Source organism: Girardinichthys multiradiatus, chromosome 24 (assembly GCF_021462225.1).
Source record: "Girardinichthys multiradiatus isolate DD_20200921_A chromosome 24, DD_fGirMul_XY1, whole genome shotgun sequence".
Lineage (NCBI taxonomy): Eukaryota > Metazoa > Chordata > Actinopteri > Cyprinodontiformes > Goodeidae > Girardinichthys > Girardinichthys multiradiatus.
Genome location: NC_061816.1, coordinates 6,062,880 through 6,088,132, shown reverse-complemented (window position 1 = coordinate 6,088,132; position 25,253 = coordinate 6,062,880). Strand labels below are relative to the sequence as shown.

The following is a 25,253-nucleotide window of genomic DNA, read 5'->3' as shown; positions in this document are numbered from 1 at the left end:
AACATCTCGACCTAATCTAAAGAAATTCAAGAACACATGAGAAACAGAGTCATTGACGTCGATCATAAAAGGGTTAAAAGCCATTCCTAAGGCTTTAGGACTCTAATGAACCACAACAAGAGTCATCTACATATAAGGAAGAACTTATAAAAACTTTCAAGGACTGGCTGGGTCACCAAAGTTTCTCCAACAGTGTATTAATGACTCATCCAGGAGGTCACAGAAGAACCGAGAAGAATGTCAGAAGCTCTGCAGGCCTTACATGCCTCAGTTAAGGTCAGAGGTCATGATTCAACAAAAGGACATAGCCACTGAACAAAGATGGCCTCCATGGGTGAGTTCAAAGACCAGAACCACTGCTGACCCAAGAAAACATTAAGGAATAAACATTTTAATGATCTTTTGAGAAGATATTCTTTGAACTGATGGGAGAAATGTGGAACTTGTTGCAAGGTGTTAATGGCATTACATCTGGTTTAAAGCAAACACAATATTTCAGAACTAGAACATCGTGTTGATGGCTTGGGTGAGCTGCTGTACCTGGAAAAAAACAAAAAAAACATGAATTCGGCTGTCTAGCAGAACATCCTGAAGAAGAATATCGAAGAATATCTGACCAGCAGTTTGTGACCTGAAGCTCAAACGCCCTTTTCTAAAAATCAGCGCAAAGATCCAAAGCACACAAGCAAGTCCACCTTTAAATGGATCCAAAAATTTAAAGTGACAAAAAAGCAAGAAAATAAATCTGTAAGGGGGTAAATACTTTTTCACAGCCCTATAGAAACTTTTATTATGTTTCTACAATAAAGTATTTATTTATTAGAACAATGTGGCCCTCAATAAGCAGCAGGTATTAATATGGGGGGTTGCCCAGGGTGGCATTAGTAAGATGGGCACACTAATTTTTTTCTCACAGTTGAGCAGGTTTTCTACTGTTTTCATGCACTGTTAGACATATTGGGAGTAGGCACCCCCCTGCGTACTGCTGGGAGTACTGCACAGAGATCAGGCTGTGTTTGCTGTCTATCACACCCTGTCCACATGGGGTGAGCTGCAAGTTATCCTGTCACATCTGAGGTTCTGCTGGCTGGAGGGTCTGAGTGCTGCTTTTAGCTATGGCTATCTGTGAAATCTGACGAAATTGTGTTTTTCAGAACACTAGAACCATTTCTGTGGACCCTTTTATTATGGAAATAAGAATCTCAGAGTAACACAGCAGGGCCAACAGGGCCAACAGACTTATTGCTAGTACAGGCACGTTGCATGTTTAGCAGAGCTTTGGTATATACCAAAGAAGACTTCAAGCGGAACTACAGACTCACAAAAAAGGTAAGGGTATTCAAGGTAACATGAATGTTAGGAAAATGACTTCATGCCCACTGTAAGGTATGGTGGAGGATATGTTATGCTGTGGGCGTGTTTCGTCAGTAATTCGCGCGGCCAATGAACGACAACACTCCACTCGCTTCACTCCCTTCACAGCGTCATCAAATAGGAGGAGTTGGTATCTGCTGCTTGCCGGTTTCAACTCAAAGTGGAGCGAGTCACGGTGCTTTATTTATGGAAATACAGTCTCTGGGTTCACCAGAGACGGAAACAGAGTACCATCACCTACTCCAGGAAAAGCATCTGGATCACGGTCGCTTTCAACAGTACTTCCGTCTATTCAGGACCCAGTTTGACTTTTCAAAACTTTTCAAGTCCAGCGCAATCCCATGCGCGTCCATCGCAGGTTTTGCTTCTCTCTCGCTTCCCCCTATTCGCCCTAATCGCACCGTTCGCATCGCTTCCTTCGCTTCTAAACACGCCTTTACATAGGGTTAACATGTAAATCGCTCGTTCCTGTCGCGTTCGGTCGCGTTGCAAGAAAACTTTGAAAAGAAAATTTAAGATAAAAATTATTCTCTTAACAGGACAGGAACACGTGATACCGCTCCAAGAAAAACCCACAACACTGCCACAATCGTTTGATTTACACACCATTTATTGTTGATTACAAGCTCCTTTAAAAGCAACTTGTACATTTACATGTGGTTACAAAATTTTAAAATGATCCTCCAGTTTCAGGATTGATTTTTAGTAAATGTAGAGTTCACATAATCATCGCTGTCCAGAGTTAGTTACTTTTATTATTCGGCTCTAAGAGCAAAAGCACAGAATCTATTTCACATTTCAGTGTTGCAGATGAATTAGTTGCTCTTGTAGTGCAGAGCATTTAGAGTAAAATAGTGCATTTATTATTTAAGGTTAATTCACAGTGGATGAAGCTGTGGATTGATTGGATTTCAGATGTTTAAGGCCCAGGGTTTGAAGGATCCCGGCTTATTGGCTGGAACCTGAAAACAAAAACAGATTCAAGTAGAAACACCAGGATGAACATTTTACTTTACATATTAAAGAGTCTAAGAGCTGCTTTAAACTGAGTGAAACATCCTCATCTCCACCTTCTTAGTAAACGGCGAGGCACAAGCCAGACAAGCCTTCTCCGGAGTCGCGGGGGTGTCCAGGGAAAACGGCCCGGACAGACCGGAGTCGGAGCGAGCTGCCGCCACCGCGTCTTTGATGGCGAAGAAGACGGAGCTACCCAGGAAGAGGGTTGGTTCTCCGATTCCCTGTGGCGCCAAAAACAACAGTGAGGAACATCTCGTATAGGTTGAGAAAAGTTTCACAACTTGGTGCTGGCCCTGACCTTTGAGGAATAGATGGCGTGGGGGTTGTAGGAGTCTGGCAGGAGATAGACGCTGAATTGAAGAGGCATGTCACACACCGCCGGGATCTTGTACTGGGACGGACCTCGAGAGTACAGCATCCCAGTGGGGGAGTAGTGCAGCTCCTCCAGAGTGTAGAGACCCAAACCTTGCGTGAATGCTCCTTCAATCTGAGAAGGAGAACGCCAAGGGAAGAGGAAGGAAAATATTTAGTCGGAGAGGCGACGGTGTTTTATTGCTGTGTGAGGGTGTCCTCTAACAGGGTCCTACCTGGCCGATGTCCACAGACGGGTTGATGCTTCTGCCGATGTCCATCACCATGTCCGTTTTCAGCGTCTGCAAGAAGCAGGAAAACACCAACGTTACTCTGTTTCCAACAAGCCTGAGCATTGTTCAAACGCTCAAAATAACAGTTAAGTCCAGACCCGGTAGTCTCCTGTGAGGCAGTCCAGCTCCACCTCAGAGCAGCACACCCCGAAGGTGAAGTACGAGTACGGCTCGCCCTCCATCTTGTCCCAGTCGAAGTAATGGTCTTTCCCTCTGAGGAGCAACAGTAAAGTTCTCAGCTAATGCTTTGTTCAGTAAAGACCCGAAGCACCAGAATTTAGACGTACCTGAAGAACCCAGTGGCTGATAAACTGATCTTCTGCAGATGGGCCTCCCTGACCTGCCATCAGATCAACCAAGCGTGTTTAAAGACGCATTAAAACCATTCAAAATTGAGCTCTCTGTTTCCAACCCTCCATACCCAACTCTCCCATGATCCTTTAGGGTCCTTCAGCCTGATTGGCTCCAGTCTGCGGTACAAAATCTCACAGGCGTCCTGAAAAAAGTAAAAACAGCAGATATGAGCAAAGATAACCGCGTACAGATATCAAAGACCGCATGAACCGGGCTCACCTTCACCGCCATGCCGTTGGCGTCCGTGCCGAAGGAAGCGGCAGAGGGACACGTGTTTGGGACGGCGGCGGTGCTGGTTTCACTGATGAAGATCTTTGACGTTGGGACATGAAGCTCTCGACTTGCAACCTGCCGGCAAACGGCAAATAGAGAGCTAAACCAAGTGGATTCGATGAAACGCAAGCTTTACTGGCAGAATGATCCGCATCATTCATGCTCTGGAGATGGATGTGGGAGTTAAAACCAAATACAAGCAGCTGCTCAGAACAACCATATAGACACTGAAATGTTCCAAGATCATTTACTGTTTATAGAAATATTTTTCTGCTCTTCCCTTTTTTCTACAAAACAAGAATTTGATATAATATGCTTAAATTTTAAATTGCTGTGAAAATTGAATTTAAAAAAATCAACAAAAGAAAAATCAATAACTAACATTTATTTTAATCCCGTTTAACAGCTTTAAAACCTGCAAATTTAATTAGTTTTACCATCTATTTGATTATTGATTTCAGGAAATACACAGAAAATATTTGAAACATTTATTTAATAAACTTACTGCTTAACCTAACAAATATTCATAGCTGGTTTACATGCATTACATGCCACTAATATTTATAATAATACATTTATTACGAACTTTACTCTAGTTTTTGATGAAATACATCTACATTTTCAAGTACTTTCTATTTTCATGACAGAATTTTTTGGTTGTTTTCAATAAAATGTTTTGAATACGTTTTTTAGAACAATCTTTATGGCTTATCTTTATATTCAAATTTTATTTCAAGTACAGCTTTATTTTTTTAGTTGTTTTTTAATAGATGGGCATAATACATTTTTTTAATTATTAAATTACTACCAAGAAATATTTTTTTTACTCTTACAAAAAAAATTATCCTGTTTATTTACTTGGAGATTTTTTAGAGATTAATACTTATTTTTATGCATTTTTTCATTTTTCACATTTTTATGGTTTTACTCTTGCTGGATCTTTAAACAGTGTCGTAATTATGCTGTTGCTAAGCTTTATATGGTTTTAATGGTAATTTATTTAGCTTTGCATTTATTTTCCGATTCATATATTATTATGTAAACTATACCCATATTTTGTGTTTTTCTTGTTTGTTTTGCCTACCGTCTTTTTGGTGACCGATGTTTTACCTTGCCAAGAGCCATGAGGGTTGTTATGACAACCGTGTTTTCTGCTAAGAGTAACTAGAAGGCCTCCCAGGAGCTGAACTTTATCATATAAATAGAATTTGTCCTAAAAACGAACCCCATCAGGTTCTGATAGATTCTGCAGCTGTGTGGTTTTACCACCTGGATTTGCTAGTAATGGATGGCTGTAAAACCAAAATCAGTACCTGCTGCATCTTGGTGTGGACCCCCTGACCCATCTCCGTCCCACCATGAGTCACCAGAACAGAACCATCTTTGTAAATGTGGACCAGAGCTCCTGCCTGTTAAACACACAAACAGAAACCATTAAAAATGTTCTGATAACTGACTTGGATACAGATATAATCAGCAGAGCTGAACAGAACCACACAGACCTGATTTAAGAAGCTCTCTGCAAAGGCGATGCCGTACTTGATGGGAATGATGGAAATGCCCCTCTTCTTCCAGCGGTTCTGCTGGTTGAACTGGTCGATGGCCTTGCGGCGGGCGCCATAGTCGCTCCTGAGCTTGCACTGCTCCCAGCAGCGCTGCAGGTTATCTGGGCTGAACTCAACCTTGTAGTGAGTGACTGACGGTCCCTTGTACATGTTGATCTCTCGGACCTGGAGAGGATTTCACAATCACTAAAAGGAAAATACGGCCTGAAGGTCATGGGTAACTAGATAAACTCTGACTTGGTCTGCAGGGTGTCCCAGCGCCATGGCTACATCATTGACCATGTTCTCCACCACCAGCAGGCCCTGCGGCACGCCGAAGCCCCTGAACGCTGTGTTGGAGGGTATGTTGGTCCTGTAGGCTGCTGAGTGGCCTCTCAGGTTGGGAATGTTGTACGCGTTGTCCAGATGAAGCAAAATCTTCTCAGAGATCTACAAAAAGGTCCAAATCAAAGATTACACTTCCTATTCTTGCAGGTCTGAAAACATTTTCTTGAAGCACATAAACTCATTGACCTACCAGAACAGATTCATCCACAAAGCAACCGCCGTTGGCATAATAGTGGTAATCCACAGCCGTGATCCTTCCATCATTCATAAAACCCACCTGAAGCAAACATCAGTCAGTCAGACTGAGACTTAGTTCTGTTAACATATGTTCATAATAAACTTACAATGAATTCAAATCTATGGTATAAAAAGCCTCAGCATGCATGAGAGGATTTTTGCCAACTCTAGTAGTTTGAAGCATATTAAACAAAAAAAGACTGCAATACCCACCATGGCCACTAACCCACAATGCTCCTTCAATGTTTGAGAAATGTGCAAACCAAACCGGCTCTTATTTGAATACTTTGGTCATCTTCCTGCCCTAGATGCCTTCAGATGAATCCACTTTGAACGAAACACAAAAATCCTGACAACTTAATACTGTCTTATATCTTATGTAGGTAACGTCACTTCCTGTTTTCACTGTTGCACTCGGTGGATTGTTTGGTGTGTGAAGCTCTCTCGTTTGATCTGATTTCTCTCTACTGTGATATCTCTTATTTGTTATAATACATAAGCTCGTTAAAACACATACTTTCTGTTGCTGCTTTTAACATTTGGGGACTCTCCGTGTCTTACACGGTTTTTCTAGTAGTGGTAAGGGGTCGCTAGCTTAGCTTTAGCTCCACCATGGCTACCAGTTCTGCTGTTTCTCTCTCTGAGTCTCCTCCTCTCTCTGTCAGATGTTCAGTTACTCCTCTGCCTCCTTTAGTGATAATGGGACGTGTCATAAATGTAGCATTTTTGTAGCTTTGGAGGCGAGGGTGTCGAAATTGGAGGCCCGGCTCCGCGCTGTTGAAAAACCAGCAGATAGTCGAGGCCCCTTAGCCAGTGCGGAGCCACCAAGGGTAGCTCCCCGTAGCAGTCCTCCAGCAGAGCCCATGCAGCCGGGGCCTCAGGCCGGCTGGGTGACGGTACGTAGAAAGCATAGTCCTAGATCCCAGCCCACAGGTCACCACCTGCGTTTCTAACAGATTTCCCCCGCTCAGCGACACACCCGCTGAGAAGCCGACCCTGGTAATTGGCAGCTCCATAGTCAGAAACGTGGCACTAGAGGCACCAGCGACCATAGTCAAATGTCTGCCAGGGGCCAGAACGGGTGACATCAAATCATATCTGAAACTGCTGGCTAAGGATAAGCGTAAATACAGTAAGATTGTTATTCACGCTGGTGGTAATGACACCCGGTTACGTCAATCGGAGGTCACCAAAGTTAGTGTTGCTTCGGTGTGTAAGTTTCCCAAAACAATGTCGGACTCCTTAATTTTCTCTGGTCCCCTCCACGATCTGACCAGTGACGACATGTTTAGCCGCATGCTGTCATTCAACCGCTGGCTGTCTAGGTGGTGTCCAGAAAACAATGTGGGCTACATTGATAATTGGCGAACATTTTGGGGAAAACCTGGTCTGATCCGGAGAGACGGCATCCATCCCACTTTGGCTGGAGCTGCTCTTCTTTCTAGGAATCTGGCCGAATGTATTAGTTCTCCAAAACTCTGACAACCCAGGGTTCAGACCAGGAAGCAGGGTTGTAGTTTAATACTCCTCTCTGCAGCTTCTGTACTGCTACCCAGCCATTACCCTATTAAGACAGTGTCTCGCCCACGGCCAAAATTGAATAGATTAAAAAATAATCTAAAAACAGGAAATCAGGAAAATCTAATAAAAATAAACACAACTCAGACTGAAAAGAAAAATAAAACAATTAAATGTGGCTTACTGAACATAAGATCTCTCTCTTCAAAGACTTTGCTAGTTAGTGACCTAATTTGTGACAATCAGATTGATTTATTTTCCCTCACAGAAACCTGGCTGCAGCAAGAGGATTATGTTACTATAAATGAGTCAACTCCTACTAATTATTTAAATTTTCACATTCCTCAAAATACCGGGCGAGGAGGAGGAGTAGCAACCATCTTTCAGTCCGATTTATTGACTAGTCCCAAATCCAATCAATAGCTACAACTCTTTTGAATATTTAATCCTTAGATTTCCTCATCCAAATTGCAAAGCACTAAAACCACTTCTGTTTGTTGTTTTGTACCATCCACCAGGCCCTTACTCTCAATTTTTAGATCAGATTTCAGACCTTTTATCTGATTAATGTTAAATACAGATAAAGTTATTATAGTGGGGGATTTTAACATTCATGTAGACACTGAAAGTGATAGCCTAAATATAGCGTTTAATGCTATCTTAGACTCAATTGGCTTTTCTCAAAACATTAACAAACCTACCCACCTTTGTCTTCATTCTCTGGATCTTGTGCTGACATATGGCGTTGAGTGTAAAGACATAACAATATTTTCTCATAACCCTGTCCTGTCTGACCATTTCTTAATAACCTTTGAGTTTAATTCAACCGAGTACTCCACACCTGAAAGAACATTTCATTATACAGGTCCTTCTCAAAATATTAGCATATTGTGATGAAGTTCATTATTTTCCATAATGTCATGATGAAAATTTAACATTCATATATTTTAGATTCATTGCACACTAACTGAAATATTTCAGGTCTTTTATTGTCTTAATACGGATGATTTTGGCATACAACTCATGAAAACCCAAAATTCCTATCTCACAAAATTAGCATATCATTAAAAGGGTCTCTAAACGAGCTGTGAACCTAATCATCTGAATCAACGAGTTAACTCTAAACACCTGTAAAAGATTCCTGAGGCCTTTAAAACTCCCAGCCTGGTTCATCACTCAAAACCCCAATCATGGGTAAGACTGCCGACCTGACTGCTGTCCAGAAGGCCACTATTGACACCCTCAAGCAAGAGGGTAAGACACAGAAAGAAATTTCTGAACGAATAGGCTGTTCCCAGAGTGCTGTATCAAGGCACCTCAGTGGGAAGTCTGTGGGAAGGAAAAAGTGTGGCAGAAAACGCTGCACAACGAGAAGAGGTGACCGGACCCTGAGGAAGATTGTGGAGAAGGGCCGATTCCAGACCTTGGGGGACCTGCGGAAGCAGTGGACTGAGTCTGGAGTAGAAACATCCAGAGCCACCGTGCACAGGCGTGTGCAGGAAATGGGCTACAGGTGCTGCATTCCCCAGTCCTGGGCTACAGAGAAGCAGCACTGGACTGTTGCTCAGTGGTCCAAAGTACTTTTTTCGGATGAAAGCAAATTCTGCATGTCATTCGGAAATCAAGGTGCCAGAGTCTGGAGGAAGACTGGGGTGAAGGAAATGCCAAAATGCCAGAAGTCCAGTGTCAAGTACCCACAGTCAGTGATGGTCTGGGGTGCCGTGTCAGCTGCTGGTGTTGGTCCACTGTGTTTTATCAAGGGCAGGGTCAATGCAGCTAGCTATCAGGAGATTTTGGAGCACTTCATGCTTCCATCTGCTGAAAAGCTTTATGGAGATGAAGATTTCATTTTTCAGCACGACCTGGCACCTGCTCACAGTGCCAAAACCACTGGTAAATGGTTTACTGACCATGGTATCACTGTGCTCAATTGGCCTGCCAACTCTCCTGACCTGAACCCCATAGAGAATCTGTGGGATATTGTGAAGAGAACGTTGAGAGACTCAAGACCCAACACTCTGGATGAGCTAAAGGCCGCTATCGGAGCATCCTGGGCCTCCATAAGACCTCAGCAGTGCCACAGGCTGATTGCCTCCATGCCACGCCGCATTGAAGCAGTCATTTCTGCAAAAGGATTCCCGACCAAGTATTGAGTGCATAACTGTACATGATTATTTGAAGGTTGACGTTTTTTGTATTAAAAACACTTTTCTTTTATTGGTCGGATGAAATATGCTAATTTTGTGAGATAGGAATTTTGGGTTTTCATGAGCTGTATGCCAAAATCATCCGTATTAAGACAATGAAAGACCTGAAATATTTCAGTTAGTGTGCAATGAATCTAAAATATATGAATGTTAAATTTTCATCATGACATTATGGAAAATAATGAACTTTATCACAATATGCTAATATTTTGAGAAGGACCTGTAGTAGATCATTATCAGACAATGCTGTAACAACCTTTAAAGAATCTGGTCCACAAATGGCTTACTGTTGTATAAAAAGACACTTCGCCAAGCCAGAACAGCTTATTTCTCATCATTAATAGAAGAGAACAAGAATAATCTTAGGTTTCTCTTTAGTACAGTTGCTAAACTTACAGAGTCATAGCTCTGTTGAGCCATTCATTCTCTTAGCTCTTAGCAGTCATGACTTTATGGGATTCTTCTTAAATAAAATTGATTCTATTAAAAAGAAAATCTTTGACATACTCCTGAAGATGATTACTTCATCCTCAGCAAGTGAGACAACATTGGAAATAACAGTAGAACCTGATTTGTGTTTGGACTGTTTTGATCCTGTGGAGCTTCCTGAGTTATCAGAAATATTAGCTTCATCTAAACCTCCAACTTATATGTTAGACCCAATCCCAACCAAATTATTTAAGGAACGCTGTTACGCTGATGATACTCAGCTTTACTTATCCATGAATCCTAATGAGCCCAACCAGTTAGATAGACTACAAGCATGTTTTGAAGATATAAAAACTTGGATGACTTTAAATTTTTTGCTTCTAAATTCAGACAAGACAGAAGTTGTCGTCTTTGGACCGGAGTCTTTAAAAGAGAAACTGCTTAGTCAGTCACTTAACCTGGATGGCATTAAATTGACCTCCGGTAATAAAGTAAAAAACCTTGGTGTTATTTTTGACCAGGAAATGTCATTTAGATCCCATATTAAACAGGTTTCTAGGATTTCCTTCTTTCACCTCCGGAACATTGCCAAAATTAGAAATATCATATCCAGGAGTGACGCTGAAAAACTAGTCCATGCATTTGTTACTTCAAGGCTGGACTATTGTAATTCTTTACTATCAGGATGTCCACAAAATGCAGTTAAAAGCCTTCAGCTGATTCAAAATGCTGCAGCAAGAGTTCTGATGAAAATTAAAAAGAGAGATCATATTTCTCCTACTTTAGCTTCCCTTCATTGGCTCCCTGTTAAATCCAGAATATAATTTAAAATTCTCCTCCTCACATATAAAGCCCTTAATGATCTAGCTCCATCATACATCAGAGATCTGATTGTTCCATATGTTCCTAACAGAACACTTCGTTGTTGTAAATAAGCGCCGTTTAACTAAATAATCTGAACTGAAACTATCTGTGTAGTTATGCTGCTATAGGCTTAGGCTGCTGGAGGACATAATGACCACTTTCACCCTCTTTGCTACATTCTCACACTACTCTCCAATTTTGCATTATTTGCTGTTATTTCAGCTTTTAACTTTGTTCTCTCTTTTCTCTTCCTAGAAGCTACACCTGGCCTGACTCTGTGTCTACCCGTGACACCTTTCTGGAGAGGGGAATCGTCAAGCTTCTGCTGGCAACAACTTAATGCTCACCCTCTACCGATGATCCACATAGCCCTGTCTTTTAGTGTTTAACCCTTTCTCTCTCCTAGACATGGAAATTGACTGAGCTTTTACTGTAATTATATGTGCTCTCTTTCAGACTCTAACCTTGAAAACTGGCTCAGAGTTTATCTGTTCTTTCTTTCTAGATGAAACGACTAAAGGAGCAACATCCATTAACATTTACTTTTCCTTCCCATAGAAAGTACTCCTGGATCAGTGCTTCTTTGTTCTCTTTGTGTCTCTGCTCTGTTCTCTCAAACCCCCAGACGGTCGTGGCAGATGGCCGCTCACACTGAGCCTGGTTCTGCTGGAGGTTTCTTCCTGTTAAAAGGGAGTTTTTCCTCTCCACTGTCGCTACATGCATGCTCAGTATGAGGGATTGCTGCAAAGTCAATGCCAGTGACTGTCCACTGTCTCTACATGCTCATCCAGGAGGAGTGAATGCTGCAAGTCACTGACTGGATGCAATCTGCTGGGTTTCCTTAGACAGAAAAACTTTTTATCCAATTTGAATAAATAACTGAATCTGACTGCACTGTTCAATGGTTAGGATTAATTGGAATGAATGAACCTGACTGTTGTGAAGTGCCTTGAGACAACATGTGTTATGAATTGGCTCTATATGAATAAACTGAATTGAATTGAATCTCTCATCTCCCCAGAACAGGAAATGATCAATCCACCTCAAACATGTCTGCTATTAAACTGAAATATGAAAGTAAATAATATCTAAACAACAGTGATTGCTATTCCCAGCGTGGCCATTAGATGGCAGCAACTTGGCAATGCTGATCCTTTAAATTTCAGGAACTTCAGTTGCTAAAGTGACCACAACTCCAACCAGCTCTCATTTTAATTACATTAGATGTCTTCAAGTAAACCCATTTTGAATAACATTATTACTAAATCTGCGACACGTATACAGAGGCCACAGCCCTCGAAGCAGCTTCGGACTTCGGTTTGAGCCCCGAACCCGGAGACCTCTGCTGCGTGTCTTCCCCCTTTCTCGACCCCACTCCCTGTCTGTCAACTTTGGAAAAATAACAAAACTAAAGGCTGCAAAAAATGCATACAAGAAAATAATACTCCTTTAATCCTGATAAACGTCACGTATAGAAAGTCCCACCACCTCAAACCAGGTTTTATTTAGACAATGTGGTGAACTCAGGCACTACATGCCTTCTGATGAGTTCACTTTAATGGAGATATTTACTGAATCTTGTCCCGTTCATAGAGTCTTTTGTCTTACTTTGTATTTTCCCAGAACAGGATGGCGCCCCCCTGTGATCAGCATGTCCTCGCCTCTTTCCAGGACACAGCGGACAGCCCGGTTGGTCCTAGAAACAATCAAAATTATACTCAGGAAAGTTATATATTTATCCTCATCTTGCTCCACCAGATTGTGATTATCTGCCACACATTAAGTGTGATTTTATATAAAGTTAACATCTAAGTCTTCATGTGAAAATCACTCACTTCCACGCAGCCACAGAGGCGATGGAGGCCAGGACGGATGTCACAATCACCTTTCCTCCAAAAGCTCCGCCCAGTCTTTTGACATGACAGGTGACTCTGTTGGACTGAATGTCCAACGTTTCTGCAACTGCTTCCTGTAACCACAAAACGATGTCTTCTAAGCTTGTGTCTCATTTTGTAGGACAGTCTTTAACTCCTGCACCGTGTACCTGAATAAGAGTGGGCCACTGGGTGGAGATGTAGACCTTGAACTCTTTCTCTTCGCCAACGGGAACAACCAGCATGCTCTGAGTCTCCATGTAGAAATGCTCCTGGCCTCCCATTTGAATCTGTCCTGAGAGAAAAATGCAAAACAAGCAATGAGATGAGCTCAGCCATGTTTGCTGATGTTTCTCCAGGGACATTTACCTTCATAAACTCGATCCACATTCTTAAAAGCTTCAGCCACGTCTCCTTTGGCAATCACTCGCTGTGGCTCATAGTAAGACGACTTCTCGATGGCATCCTGAGAGAAACGCCCAACGCCGTAATCAGCTGTGAGTAAACACGTCACAGTAAACAACTATTCAGGTTAAAAACTCACCTCAATGGTGAATATGGGGTCCGGCAAGTCTTCATAGGTGATCTTCACAGCAGCTGCTCCTCGTTTAGCATGTGTCTTTGTATTGGCAAGCACCGCACAAACCGTCTGACCCACGCAGAACACCTGAACAAACCAGGAAACAGCATTTCACACCCGTTTGGACTTTTAAAAATTATATGACCGTCGCTATATATTGGAAATTGTGATTTAGGAAATAAGTTGAAAATCGCTCCTGTTTTCTTCTTGACCACTAGATGGCAATATTTATCACACAAGAATCCTTTAATCTATCAGGAACCATGGTTACTCCAAATAAAGAGTTTAAAAAAGATGTTTCCAAACTCAAATATCCAGACCTCTCAGTTCTGTTTTAGCCCATTTTAACAATCTGAATACAAACGGTTTTACCTCTACTGTGTTTTGAGTCAAAATATATATAAAAAAAAATCAAACACTGGAGGGTAAGAAGGAAAAAAACTGATTAATGGAGAGAGGGGCGGAGAGAAACATGGATGGAAGATAAGAGACAGACAGACAGTTGGAAGAATGGATGGATGGATGAGTGGAAGGATGAAAATTCTCATAATTCACAATTTTTTCTAGTTTTCACGTTCTGAAACGTTTGATAAATACCTCGTCCTCAGCAAACAGCTCCTGCTCGTAACCAAACATGGGGCGAGCTTTCTTCCCAGGAATATCATTGGCCGTGATCACGTCGACAACACCTGGAAGCTTCAGGGCTTCGCTCGTGTCCAGCCCTCTGTTAGACAAAAAAAGTCTAATTAAGAACCATGAAAACACAATCAAGCTGGAAGCTTCAGGTTACTTGGCTTTTATCCTCACGTGATCTTAGCGTGTGCTCGAGAGCTAGTGACAAGCACCAGGAAGAGCTCCCCATCCGTCTTAGGAATGTCGTCACAGTACACGGCCTCGCCTGTGGCCTGGCTGATGGCAGAGCGGTGCATCATGGGACGCCCCACTGGGTCCTGATTGTCTTGGTCCTTCGGTACATCCTAAAGAAGAGGAGGAGGAGGGTCTATGAAGCTGGTGCAGGCTGCATGTGCTGTGAAAGACTGAGAGATGTTTCCTGACCTGGAATTCCTGCAGACTGGGTTGAATATCCTTCGGCAAAGGCTGCAGCTTTTCTGGAATCTCGTCTGTGATCACGTTCTGCCAAGAAATGAGAAAGTTAAGCAGCTGGATGCAGTTATGGTAGAAAACATTGAAGGTCGAGTGTGTTTCACCATTTCTTTGAGCTTCTGCAGGACGTCCAGGTTGAATTTGAAGAGGAGGCTGAGAGTGAGAGCCCGACGAAACTCAACCTTCCCGCCAGGAGCAGATGGAGGGAGGGCCAGCTCTTCCAGGAGGACGTCGTACGCCTTATTCAGGGTCTCCTCATCCCACGGCCTGAAGTAAAACCAAACGGAGAGGGATAAAGATAGGGATAAAGGTATGAAACATGATGAAAAACACATTAATACCAACGCCCAACCTTCCCATGATGGCCTTGCAGGTCTTGGTGGCACTAACGGTGGTCGGACCCATGCCTCCGAAGTACAGACTGACTTCTTGAACCACTCTGGATCCTTCGGAGAAACACACCCTCATTCCAGTTGTTACCGTGGCGAAGGAAACTTCCTTCCTCGGTGCCTGTCGGAGAGCTCGCACAAACTCCCCCTGCAGGTAAAATAAAGGTACTATACTTGCAATTTCTCCTTTTTCCAGTCTCCTTAATCTCCAAAGAGTCATTTTTAGGCCTGATTAAGGCCTTGAATAATATAATATCAGTATTTCAAAACCAAACTGAACTGACAAGCTCAAAAAAGAAGCCAAAACATAATCAAAAATCCAAACTTGTTCGTTTAAAAAAGAGTTCGGCACCTTTCTTGAAAATGGAATGAAAACTGAGAGAGCAACATCCTCCGGCTTCAGGATGGTTTTTCCAAATCCAACAAAGAACTCCTGATTCAGAGGAACCTCCCGCCTTCCTTCTGCAGGATTCAACCAAAACAGGCTCAGAAAGGATCTTGTTATTTTACTTGTTGACTTGATGGAAGTGGAGGCAGCTCACCGCTGGAGATGACTCTGACTTTGCAGTTCCCTGCAGCCAGAACAGGGTTCAGGTCCGAGTTGGGGTACGCGCTCACAATGTTTCCTCCAAGAGACTAAAAATGAAAAACAGTTACCCATGCACATACTCTACATTCACGGCATTTACAATACTGCTGGATGTCCTTAGTTACTTCTTCAGCCAAAGACAAACCAAGATTATCTTTGAATTGGATTTTAATTGGACTGGTTTGAAATACAGACAGAACTGAGAAGTACATTCAAACCCAGTAAATGAATCAAACTGAACTCTATATACTCAACATCTGACTGAATTATATTTGGAAATGGACCTGGACTGAATCGGACTAAACTTCAACTTAAAATTGACCGTTTCATACAAATGTGATTATGGATTCAGAATGAACTGGATTGAACTGTATGTAACTGGATTTTAATCAAATCATGTTATCAAGTCAAATCTGAATTAACAGTTGGATTGAAATGGACAATGTAACTGGACCTGACTTTAAAAGAATGTACTGTCCCCAATGAACTGCAGTGAATCGGACAGCAATTGGACTGGACTGAAAGTACTAAACTTTCAGTATAAATAGACTGAACTGCTACGTATTTAACTGGCTTTCAAACTAGGTTATATTTGCGTTAAATCAGAGCAAAAATGATTTAGAAAAATTGAAATAAAAACTTAACAGAAGAAAATATAAATCCCCATCAGGTTGCATTCAATTATTGAATTGTAGCTTTATCCATTGGTGTAAATTGGATTATAGTGAAATCCTACTGAGAGCACTGATTTGGAAGGAAGTAGACTGAGATCTTATTGGAGTAAGTCAGAATGAACTGATTTGGAAATAACTGGGTAAAACTATACTTTATATGAATCTAAACCCACCTGCATTGAAAGGATTTGTAAGTAAATTAACTAAAATCAAATTAATTGGGGAATAATATTCTATCTGTCTTTAATTGGGATCTTGTATGGTACCAAACAGTAACTGGATGATTTTCCAATTAGTTCCAATTAAGTTATATTTAACTGATTGGCTGTTTTGAACTGAACTGCTGGAATGAAGTTAAGCAACAAAACCATTATGATAACCAGAAACAATAAGTGATAAATTGTCCGTACAGCAACATTACGGATCTGCTGGCTCCCCAGGTTCCCTAGCTGCTGGATCATAGCCCTGAACAGCTCGGTCTTCTCCTCTGGGAGCTGAGTAACCATTTTCTCCAGCAGAGAATGGAGTTCGGACAGACTGCTGCCTGCTCCCACCCAAACACCTGCAATGAAGAAGCAGTTTCGAAGACAAATTCAGAAGTGCAGCTCAAATAATTAGAATATCATGAAAAAGTTCAATAGTGGCTCTTGATGCGCAAACTTCAGCCTCAGTCTACTGCTTGTGAAGCTCCCCCCAGTTGTTGAATGGATTGGGCTGGACAAGGCTGCGGTTATCCCTGTTGTTGGTGGACCTTTTCCTACCACACTTTTTTCTTCCACTTAATTTTCCATGTGTTTAACATTTTCACAATGTTTTAATTTTCTAAATTTCTAATTTAGTTCTAATTCTTTAAGCCATAATAATCACAATTAGAAAAAAATAAAGGCTTAAATGAATCTATATAAAATATAGTCATTTTCTGAAATGAGTGACAAGAAAAATAGAACTTTTAAAGACATTCTGTACTTGCCCATCACAGTGGTAAGATGGAGAGTAAAAGAATATTTTCTTATAAGAAACAATATTGAATTATTGAAATTTCACCTGAATATAATAAAAACTGGTCAATTCTAGATCTAACAGTGAATAAATAAGATTTTCCAATTTGCACTTAATTCACTAAAGTCTACCTGCTGTGGGAAATCTTTCACTAACACTAGAGAAAGGAGGACATTTCAGTGAAAGAGTTTGTGCCAGTTTTATTATCAAACCTCACATAAAATGAGCAAGCTTGGTCATGAGATGGAAGAATGTTCTTGAAGATTTTATGGGCACACTGTGGTCTTATTAAAATTGTGACATGTATCATTTTAAATTTCCAATTTCATGCGAAAAGGTCTTGAGGAACAACCGACCTTTTAGGCCCATCTTAAGGGCTGAACAGATCCACTGATGGAAAAACTGTGTTTAATGACCGCTTACACAAACAGAACAGCAACAGGTCAGCTGATGAGCGTTTGGTTTAGGAGATTTCAAGCTGACTTGAGATTTTTACATGATAAAATAAATTTGGAAAAACAGCAACAGAGAAGCAATACAAGAAGAACCTACCGTCTGGTCCCTCAGAGACGTCAAACAGCTCCTTGACTCTGATGGGAGAGATTATCAGTGGATGCAGGACGCCTTTGAATTTTATATCTGGACCTTTGATAAAAAGCGAAGAAACCACTGTGTCAATAATAAAACTCTGCTGGGATCCCTATTTTATTACACAAACAAGGCTGGACGAGATTTTTCTCCTGGTACCACACAATGTAAGGAGGTACGAAGGTGGAAAAAACATCCCAAAGCTCTGTGCTAGAGAACTGCAACAAATACTGACATCTTAGGGTCACCAAGTCTCCATAACAACCATTAGGCACCAACCATTAGGCATTGGGGACAGTACATTCTTTTAATAATACTGAGACAGAACATCTCTTCTACCAAGGAGTCCTGGCCATCTTCTTGCTCTTCGGCAACAAAAACAGGATGAATATTTGGAAAAGATCTGCAAGCCAGGGTTCCTACAATTTTTCCTACATTCACATCGTTGGGTTCTATTATCCGTTTTTTCCCCAAAAAATCATGGAAACAACAATTTGGTGAAATTAGCTTCGGATGCAGAAGTGTAATAAAAAACTCTTAACTTCTTTCTTGGCATCTGGGCAAACTATAAGCTGTAATAACCTTTGATGAACACAGCTTCTTCAATTGAAAGTTTTTGATCAATGACAAAATAAAAACATGAAAAACATGAATTTCCATGTTTTGTTTGGCATATAAACTGAAACCTGATCAGGAACCTTGGGTCCAGCCTAAAACCCAGAGGATCTAGACGCCAAAAAGCAGTGAAATCTGGTGGATGTGTGTCTTTATTTGTTAGCAACTCATAATGGACAATGATTGGGACAAACACTTATAAAACTAACGTAAAGGTCATCACCTAAATATAAATCAATGTAAAAAACTTTGTCAGGATGTCTGGATGATCTACAGAGGAATGGAGAAGACCTGGTTATATTCTATAGGAAGGAGCAGGCTCTCAGCCTAGAGGGTTCAGTACATTGGATTAATAACTCTTGCAGACCTATGTTGGTGTTGCCCATGACCAGTGGAGCCCTTGGATGCTTCATCTTGAGCTGGACCAGCTCCTCCAAAGAGGTGGGGGACACCCAGGTCATCCTCTCCCCATGAAAGGTCAATGTTTGCAGGTTTGACGCCTCTGCCATCAACTGTGGGATATTACACAAAGAGATTAACACAGATTTCCATAAAAGGGGTAATTTATACTTGATGAGCTGCACACTGATGAGGCAGATGACCTACAATCAGCTCTGGAGGGAAGATCAGCTCCTGGGTAGGGTCCAGGGGAAGAAAGGTCTCTCGGTCAAATAGTCGTGGTTTTTCCTGAAAGGACGAAATAAAAACAGGATTCATAGAGGCTAGATGATGTAGATGAGGAATTAAAGTGAAACAAGAAGAGGTAACTGGATCAAAAGTGGGAAAAATCTGTAAAAAATAGTAGTTTAACTGCCTTCTGGGTCTTAGAAAGGAATAGAAAAGCTGGCAGAACAGGGGTTCAAAAGAGGAAAAAGAAGGAGAAAAGATGAGCTCACATGCTCCGATTCATTGGTATTTTCTTCTCCATTGAGGCAACAGTTTGCTCCACCATTGGCTTGGCAGCAGTTTCCTTCCTGCTGGCATACACAGATATGGATTAGACAGGCACTGTTTATGATGTACCATCAGATGGAACACAAGGCAAAAACAGTAAAAGTTAATCATTCCTGAATGATGAAACTCGTACCGGACAGAAAGTCCTGCAGCCGTCCACAATGGGTCGATATCCAGTGCAGCGGCACAGATTTCCTGAAAAGCACCGCCACATACTGAGCAAGGGACTGGATTTGTTAGAAAACCAGATGCTGGTTGTATTTTATATGAATATTAAAGAAAGACTTTAGGAGAAAGTTACAAAATTGTGTTCTCTTATCAACATTTTGGTCTCAGCAGTAACAAGAAACTACTATGGGTCACTACTCATGCAAACGAACCAGCCAGAGCCTGCGTGATGTCGTCCATGGTGGGCTGCGGTTTGTTCCTCAGTAGGGCATACATGGACATCACCATCCCTGGAGTGCAGAAGCCACACTGGGACCCATGAGCCTTCGCTATTCGCTCCTGAAAAACGACAACATCTCAAGCTTATTAAGTGCAACGGGCTGACGGAGCTCTGGTTTGGACCTTTTTGCCACCCTTTCAACATTAGCCCTGATAAATAGAATCCCTGGTGCTCCAGACAACCTTTTTCTTTATAATTCAATTGCAGGAACTCCTGCTACTGCACATTTGTGGAATCCAGATTCCTTAACAACAATCCAAGAATCCCTGTCTTTCAGAACCTCTGATACTTTGACCACCAGGTCTCAGTACTCCAAGCTGTTGCCCAGTACTTTGAACGCACTGAATCCCAGACACTCATAACTACTGGATGTACTGGTACCCTATAATGCCTGAACTGCCAGTTTAAACAGACTGATCTCATTGGACTAAACTATACTTTCAGAAAGCTCAGAGCATCTGACAACAATAAATTGGAGAACTCTGGACCTCCTGAATCCCATGTACTCTTGACTTCCTTATGGCATGCAATAAGTGATTAGTGGAACCACTGACTACCAGATCCTGCAATACTCTAGACTCTATTCTAGACTTTCAAACTCTTAAATTTCTAGGTTTTATGACCTATGATACGGAGTCCTGGATCTCCTGGCTTTCTAGTGTGACTAAATATCTAACAACAGGATGTCCTATTTCTATCAGGGCATGACCATGTGGGTTCAGAATATCTAAATTGGTATGTGTATTAAGAGTGAACACTGGCAAAACAAATAGCCTTAGCAACCATCATCATTTTTGGTTTTGAACCATAACTTTGGAGACCACTGCTCTAGAGTGTCTGAATTTTAGTACTCATAATTGCCAGGTCTGCAGAGGTGTGCTCTGCAATGCCTCAGCTTTCAGAACTTCTGACTACCAGAAATACCTGAACTCTAGATCTCCTGAACCTTCAGTATGGCTAACCATCTATCCAGTATCCAGTACGCTAATGTGTCTCTTGGTGCTTTTCACTGACTGAACCTTTAGTAGTCTTGACTGCTGAATCTCTTGGTATCCTAGAAAACATGAACCCCTGGTACTACCACTTACAGGATTCCCTGTGTCACCAATATTCCTTTCTCCCAAATTTTTCGGTACTGTGGATGGCCTAAAGCCCTGGTATATCAGATCTCTTTGTACTCTACAATGGATGAACACCAGCCAATATCCAATGGTTCTTCAGGCCTTCTAGACCAGCAGTCTACAATACCTGAATCCCCTGTAGTCGCTACTGCAGGTAGCGACTACAGGGGACTCTGGTATTCCTGACACCTTAATCTCTGTACCTTGTATATTGCCTAAACCCCGGTAATTCCAACTGATAAATCTCTTGGTACTATGAACTGCCCAAACCCCTAGTAACAGGGCTTTACGATCCCTAAACCTCTGGTACTTCTAACAGCTGGCTCTTTTGATTCTCTGGAATCCCTGAAACCCTGGATCTCCTTACTGCCAGATATCTCTGTAACCTTAGCTTTTGCATGTGCTTGTCTGTTGTGTTTCAAAAGAAGCACGGGAATTGAAATTTGAATGGTAACAAACAACTGCTATAAAAAGAGATCCTCTCATAGAGCAGATGCTTTTGCAAAGTCACCCAATTTTATTCAATCAAACCAACTTCCTGTTGATACCATAAGAAAGCTGTAGGACAAATATATATATGGGGAAATAGGACAGAGGAAAATTTTGGACTTCATGAGATAATACCATTACTTTTAACAAAAACCAGCTAATGTGACGTTATTCTGTGCAATAATTGTACAAGAAGAAACTTGTGTTACAAACATAAAGATGCAAAAATTATCTTTTTGTAGTTTTTTGGTGTTTGGGTTTAACAAAATCTGACATTAAATTGTAAATGAGTCAGAAGGTATATTAGACAGAAAAGCCCAATAAGGTAAACAGCATCATGAGACTGACTTGCACCGGGTGGATCCTGGTCTTTGAGCTGCCGATACCCTCCACCGTGGTGATGGCGGCTCCATGGAGCTGACAGAGCGGCAGGAGGCAGGCATTGGCTGAGTAATGACTGATTGTGCAGTGAAGGGAAACTGGGCTTCATTACATCAAACTAGCGGCTGTATTACTGGAAGTAATAGAAAAGCTAAACTACTGACATGGTTAGACCAGTTGTTGCTGTATCTCTACCACAAACCCAAAGGTACACCAGTTAGAATCCACAATGAAATGATTATTCCAAGTTTAACTCATTGTCTCATGTAGCAAGCAGGTCTGTTTTTGCAACATCATCAGGACTAGCAATTGTAAACATGATTTCCACATGACATCTACAAAAAAAACATGCAAATTTGATAAACCTATCAAAAATACTTTCCCATTGTTTATTTTACCATTACTTATATGCCTCTTCTTTTGAACTTTCAGCCAATGATCAATAAAAATCTGACTGGTGGCTTTAGCTGACTCATGCTGACAGAAATCTGGACTCTGTCCTGCTCCAGAGTTTTGTTGGTGTGTTTAGATTTCTGTGACTTGGATTACAGATCCAGCAGAGTTTAACTGAAGATGGTTTGAAGGTTGAACAAGAACCTTCAAACCATCTTCAACTTTATAAAGGATAAAATGCAATTTGAAGAGTTTCTTAAACTAACATATTTTCTGTAATAAAATAAGCAGGTTCAGCAGTGGAAATGTTGCTTCCCCTGCAAAACAATTAAGCTTCCTTACTGACAGCTGTGTTTCTCGCACTTAGTTGATGTTATTAAAACCTAATTTAAGGTTTATAAACCATTGTAGTGCAGAAAATTTGAATAAGGAGATTCAGCAGAGCTCATGCCAGAAATGGGCGGAGTCTGATTAGACCACTGGAGCACACCAATCAGAGAGGTTTTATTTTTTTGTACCTTACAATCCGTCATTATCTAAATATAGTGGACAATATCTATTGGAACGTGTGAGTAAATACCAACAACCTTAAAGTTGCTAACATTTTCACATATTTGTACACTGCTCAAAAAAATAAAGGGAACACTCAAATAACACATCCTAGATCTGAATGAATGAAATATTCTCATTGAATACTTTGTTCTGTACAAAGTTGAATGTGCTGACAACAAAATCACACAAAAATCATCAATAGAAATCAAATTTATTAACCAATGGAGACCTAGATTTGGAGTCACACACAAAATTAAAGTGGAAAAACAAACAACAGGCTGATCCAACTTTGATGTAATGTCCTTAAAACAAGTCAAAATGAGGCTCAGTATTGTGTGTGGCCTCTACGTGCCTGTATGACCTCCCTACAACACCTGGGCATGTTCCTGATGAGACGGCGGATGGTCTCCTGAGGGATTTCCTCCCAGACCTGGACTAAAGCATCCGCCAACTCCTGGACAGTCTGTGGTGCAACGTGACGTTGGTGGATGGAGCGAGACATGATGTCCCAGATGTGCTCAATCGGATTCAGGTCTGGGGAACGGGCGGGCCAGTCCATAGCTTCAATGTCTTCATCTTGCAGGAACTGCTGGCACACAACAGCCACATGAGGTCTATCATTGTCCTGCATTAGGAGGAACCCAGGGCCAACTGCACCAGCATATGGTCTCACAAGGGGTCTGAGGATCTCATCTCTGTACCTAATGGCAGTCAGGCTACCTCTGGCGAGCACATGGAGGGACGTATGGCCCTCCAAAGAAATGCCACCCCACACCATTACTGACCCACTGCCAAACCGGTCATGCTGAAGGATGTTGCAGGCAGTAGATCTCTCTCCACGGTGTCTCCTGACTCTGTCATGTCTGTCACATGTGCTCAGTGTGAACCTGCTTTCATCTGTGAAGACCACAGGGCGCCAGTGGCGAATTTCCCAATCCTGGTGTTCTCTGGCAAATGCCAAGCGTCCTGCATGGTGTTGGGCTGTGAGCACAACCCCATTTATGGACGTCGGGCCCTCATACCATCCTCATGGAGTCGGTTTCTAACCGTTTGTGCAGACACATGCACATCTGGGTCATTAGTATTAGTACATGTTAGGTTGAATGGTGTAGGTTTCTCTTTCTTATAGTTAAATCATGAACTCTGACCTTAGAGTCCCAAAGCCTTGTTTCTAATCTGTTCTTGAATTTCTATAGATCAGAAAATGCAGTGCTGCTTTTTTAGATCTTTTAGCCTACTTCATGTTGTCAGTCAGGTTCTATTTAGGTGATTTCTTGAATCCATCAGTTTTATTCAGGCCTCGGTGTGTCTATTGAAGATGATTTTTTTGATGATCTGAAACATTAAAGCGTGACTTGATACAAAAAAACTGAAGAAATCTGCAGATCTGAACATAAGAAGGAGACCTTCAGTTCTTTAACCACAGCTGAAGAACCACTAGGATAAAGGATACATGATGGTTTTGGAAACAGGCTGGTAGCGTGACACCATAACAGTACACGCCCCGCATCCTCCGCCGCCGCAGCCAGACTTGGTTCCAGTTAACCTCACTGAGATAAGAGTCAAGAACAAAACAAGCCTCCAGCATCATTATAATAATAATATAGACTTTATTGATCTCATAATGGAGAAATGAGGATAAGAAACTTGAATGGGAAGCACAGGAATATGAAAACGGAGTCTGAATTGATCTGAAGGATACACCTCTCCCTGAGGAAGGGCAACAGCATCGTTTCAGGGTCCACATGGTTCTCGGTCACCTGTTAAATCAGAAAGTAGTCCACACTTTGTAGCTTTCACTCCATCACAGAGTTTATTTATTCAGGTGCCTCCAAACCAGATCAAACCCGCAGTCTCAATGACCTTCTAAGGAAAATTAGACTCCTATATTTAGAGCTAAGAAATCCTCTGGCATTAAAAATGTTCACTGTATGCGGAGACATCAACTGCAAGAGTTTACCTTAAAAAACAAAGAGTCTTAACAAGTTATTGGTCACGTTTACACAATCCAGCAAAAGATAATAAAGGATAGCAAAACTAAAAAGCTGCTATTTGACAATTTTAAATAAAATAAACTATTACTGGTGCAAGCACTAAAAAAGTCTAAAATCCTATAATCTAATGTTTTTAACAGACAGATGTGGCAGTTTGTGGTTGTTTTGAATTCCAAAAACAAAAATTTACACGATTTAGCCTTATATTTAATCCTTTACATTCAGTAATACCTTCAATTATCATCTAAGTTAATAGTTATGGAAGATGAGCTTTTATTTGATTAACCGAGTGACGTATATCCGTCACAGAATCTGATCGGTGACAAATGTCAGTGGAACACCTACACCTTCCTGCTTTAAATTTGACCGTGAAAATGAAGTTTAATTACTCAGATCGATGCTACCTTCTGCTCTAAATCAAACATAACTTCCTCTCCCTGTCAAATACAGTAAACCAAAGCCTGTATCCAGCAGACAGATACAAAAAACCGAGATAAACAAAAAAAGTCTAAACTGTTTGCCGCTTCTGCAAAGCTGCATAACCGATGTAATAAAGGACCAGTTTACCTTTTTCCCATTGATAAACACGCATAGAGAGTCTCCTTGTTTTGCAGACATCCTGCGTCTAAATGCACAACTGCTGCACAAGTGCAACTTAAACTAGCGACACGTCCGGTGTGGTTACTTTCAGAATAAAGGT

General features: G+C 41.4%; 1 protein-coding gene across 2 annotated transcripts; it reads right to left on the bottom strand.

The window, feature by feature from the left end:
• Positions 1–1,962: 1,962 nt before the first annotated feature.
• Positions 1,963–25,230, bottom strand: aox6 (aldehyde oxidase 6). Of its 2 annotated transcripts, XM_047355844.1 has the most exons (35): positions 25,121–25,230; positions 24,262–24,319; positions 24,013–24,109; positions 21,582–21,690; positions 19,556–19,682; positions 19,309–19,370; positions 19,118–19,195; positions 18,828–18,908; positions 18,589–18,733; positions 17,571–17,663; positions 16,430–16,581; positions 15,299–15,392; positions 15,109–15,218; positions 14,720–14,904; positions 14,472–14,634; positions 14,320–14,397; positions 14,071–14,240; positions 13,861–13,987; positions 13,228–13,350; positions 13,053–13,149; positions 12,854–12,978; positions 12,645–12,778; positions 12,418–12,505; positions 5,745–5,831; positions 5,465–5,656; positions 5,165–5,392; positions 4,976–5,071; positions 3,609–3,737; positions 3,457–3,531; positions 3,323–3,375; positions 3,134–3,248; positions 2,979–3,044; positions 2,690–2,878; positions 2,445–2,612; positions 1,963–2,336 (listed from the first exon to the last, which is right to left on the bottom strand). In XM_047355844.1, exons 1-35 carry the CDS (start codon positions 25,169–25,171, stop codon positions 2,286–2,288), a joined length of 3,996 nt encoding a protein of 1,331 aa, XP_047211800.1. In that variant the 5' UTR covers positions 25,172–25,230; the 3' UTR covers positions 1,963–2,285. The 2 variants fall into 2 exon arrangements, with proteins under 2 accessions (XP_047211800.1, XP_047211801.1); XM_047355845.1 differs by lacking the exon at positions 24,262–24,319 and having other exon boundaries at positions 25,121–25,160.
• Between the last annotated feature and the right edge of the window lie 23 nt (positions 25,231–25,253).

Coding starts and splice junctions, on each gene's coding strand:
- aox6 (XM_047355844.1), bottom strand. CDS start 25,171: ATGTCTGCAAAACAAGGAGACTCTCTATGCGTGTTTATCAATGGGAAA. Junction 19,683..21,581: donor CCAGGATCCACCCGGTGCAA/GTCAGTCTCATG, acceptor GTCGTTTTTCAG/GAGCGAATAGCGAAGGCTCA. Junction 14,398..14,471: donor TGCAGAAGCTCAAAGAAATG/GTGAAACACACT, acceptor ATTTCTTGGCAG/AACGTGATCACAGACGAGAT.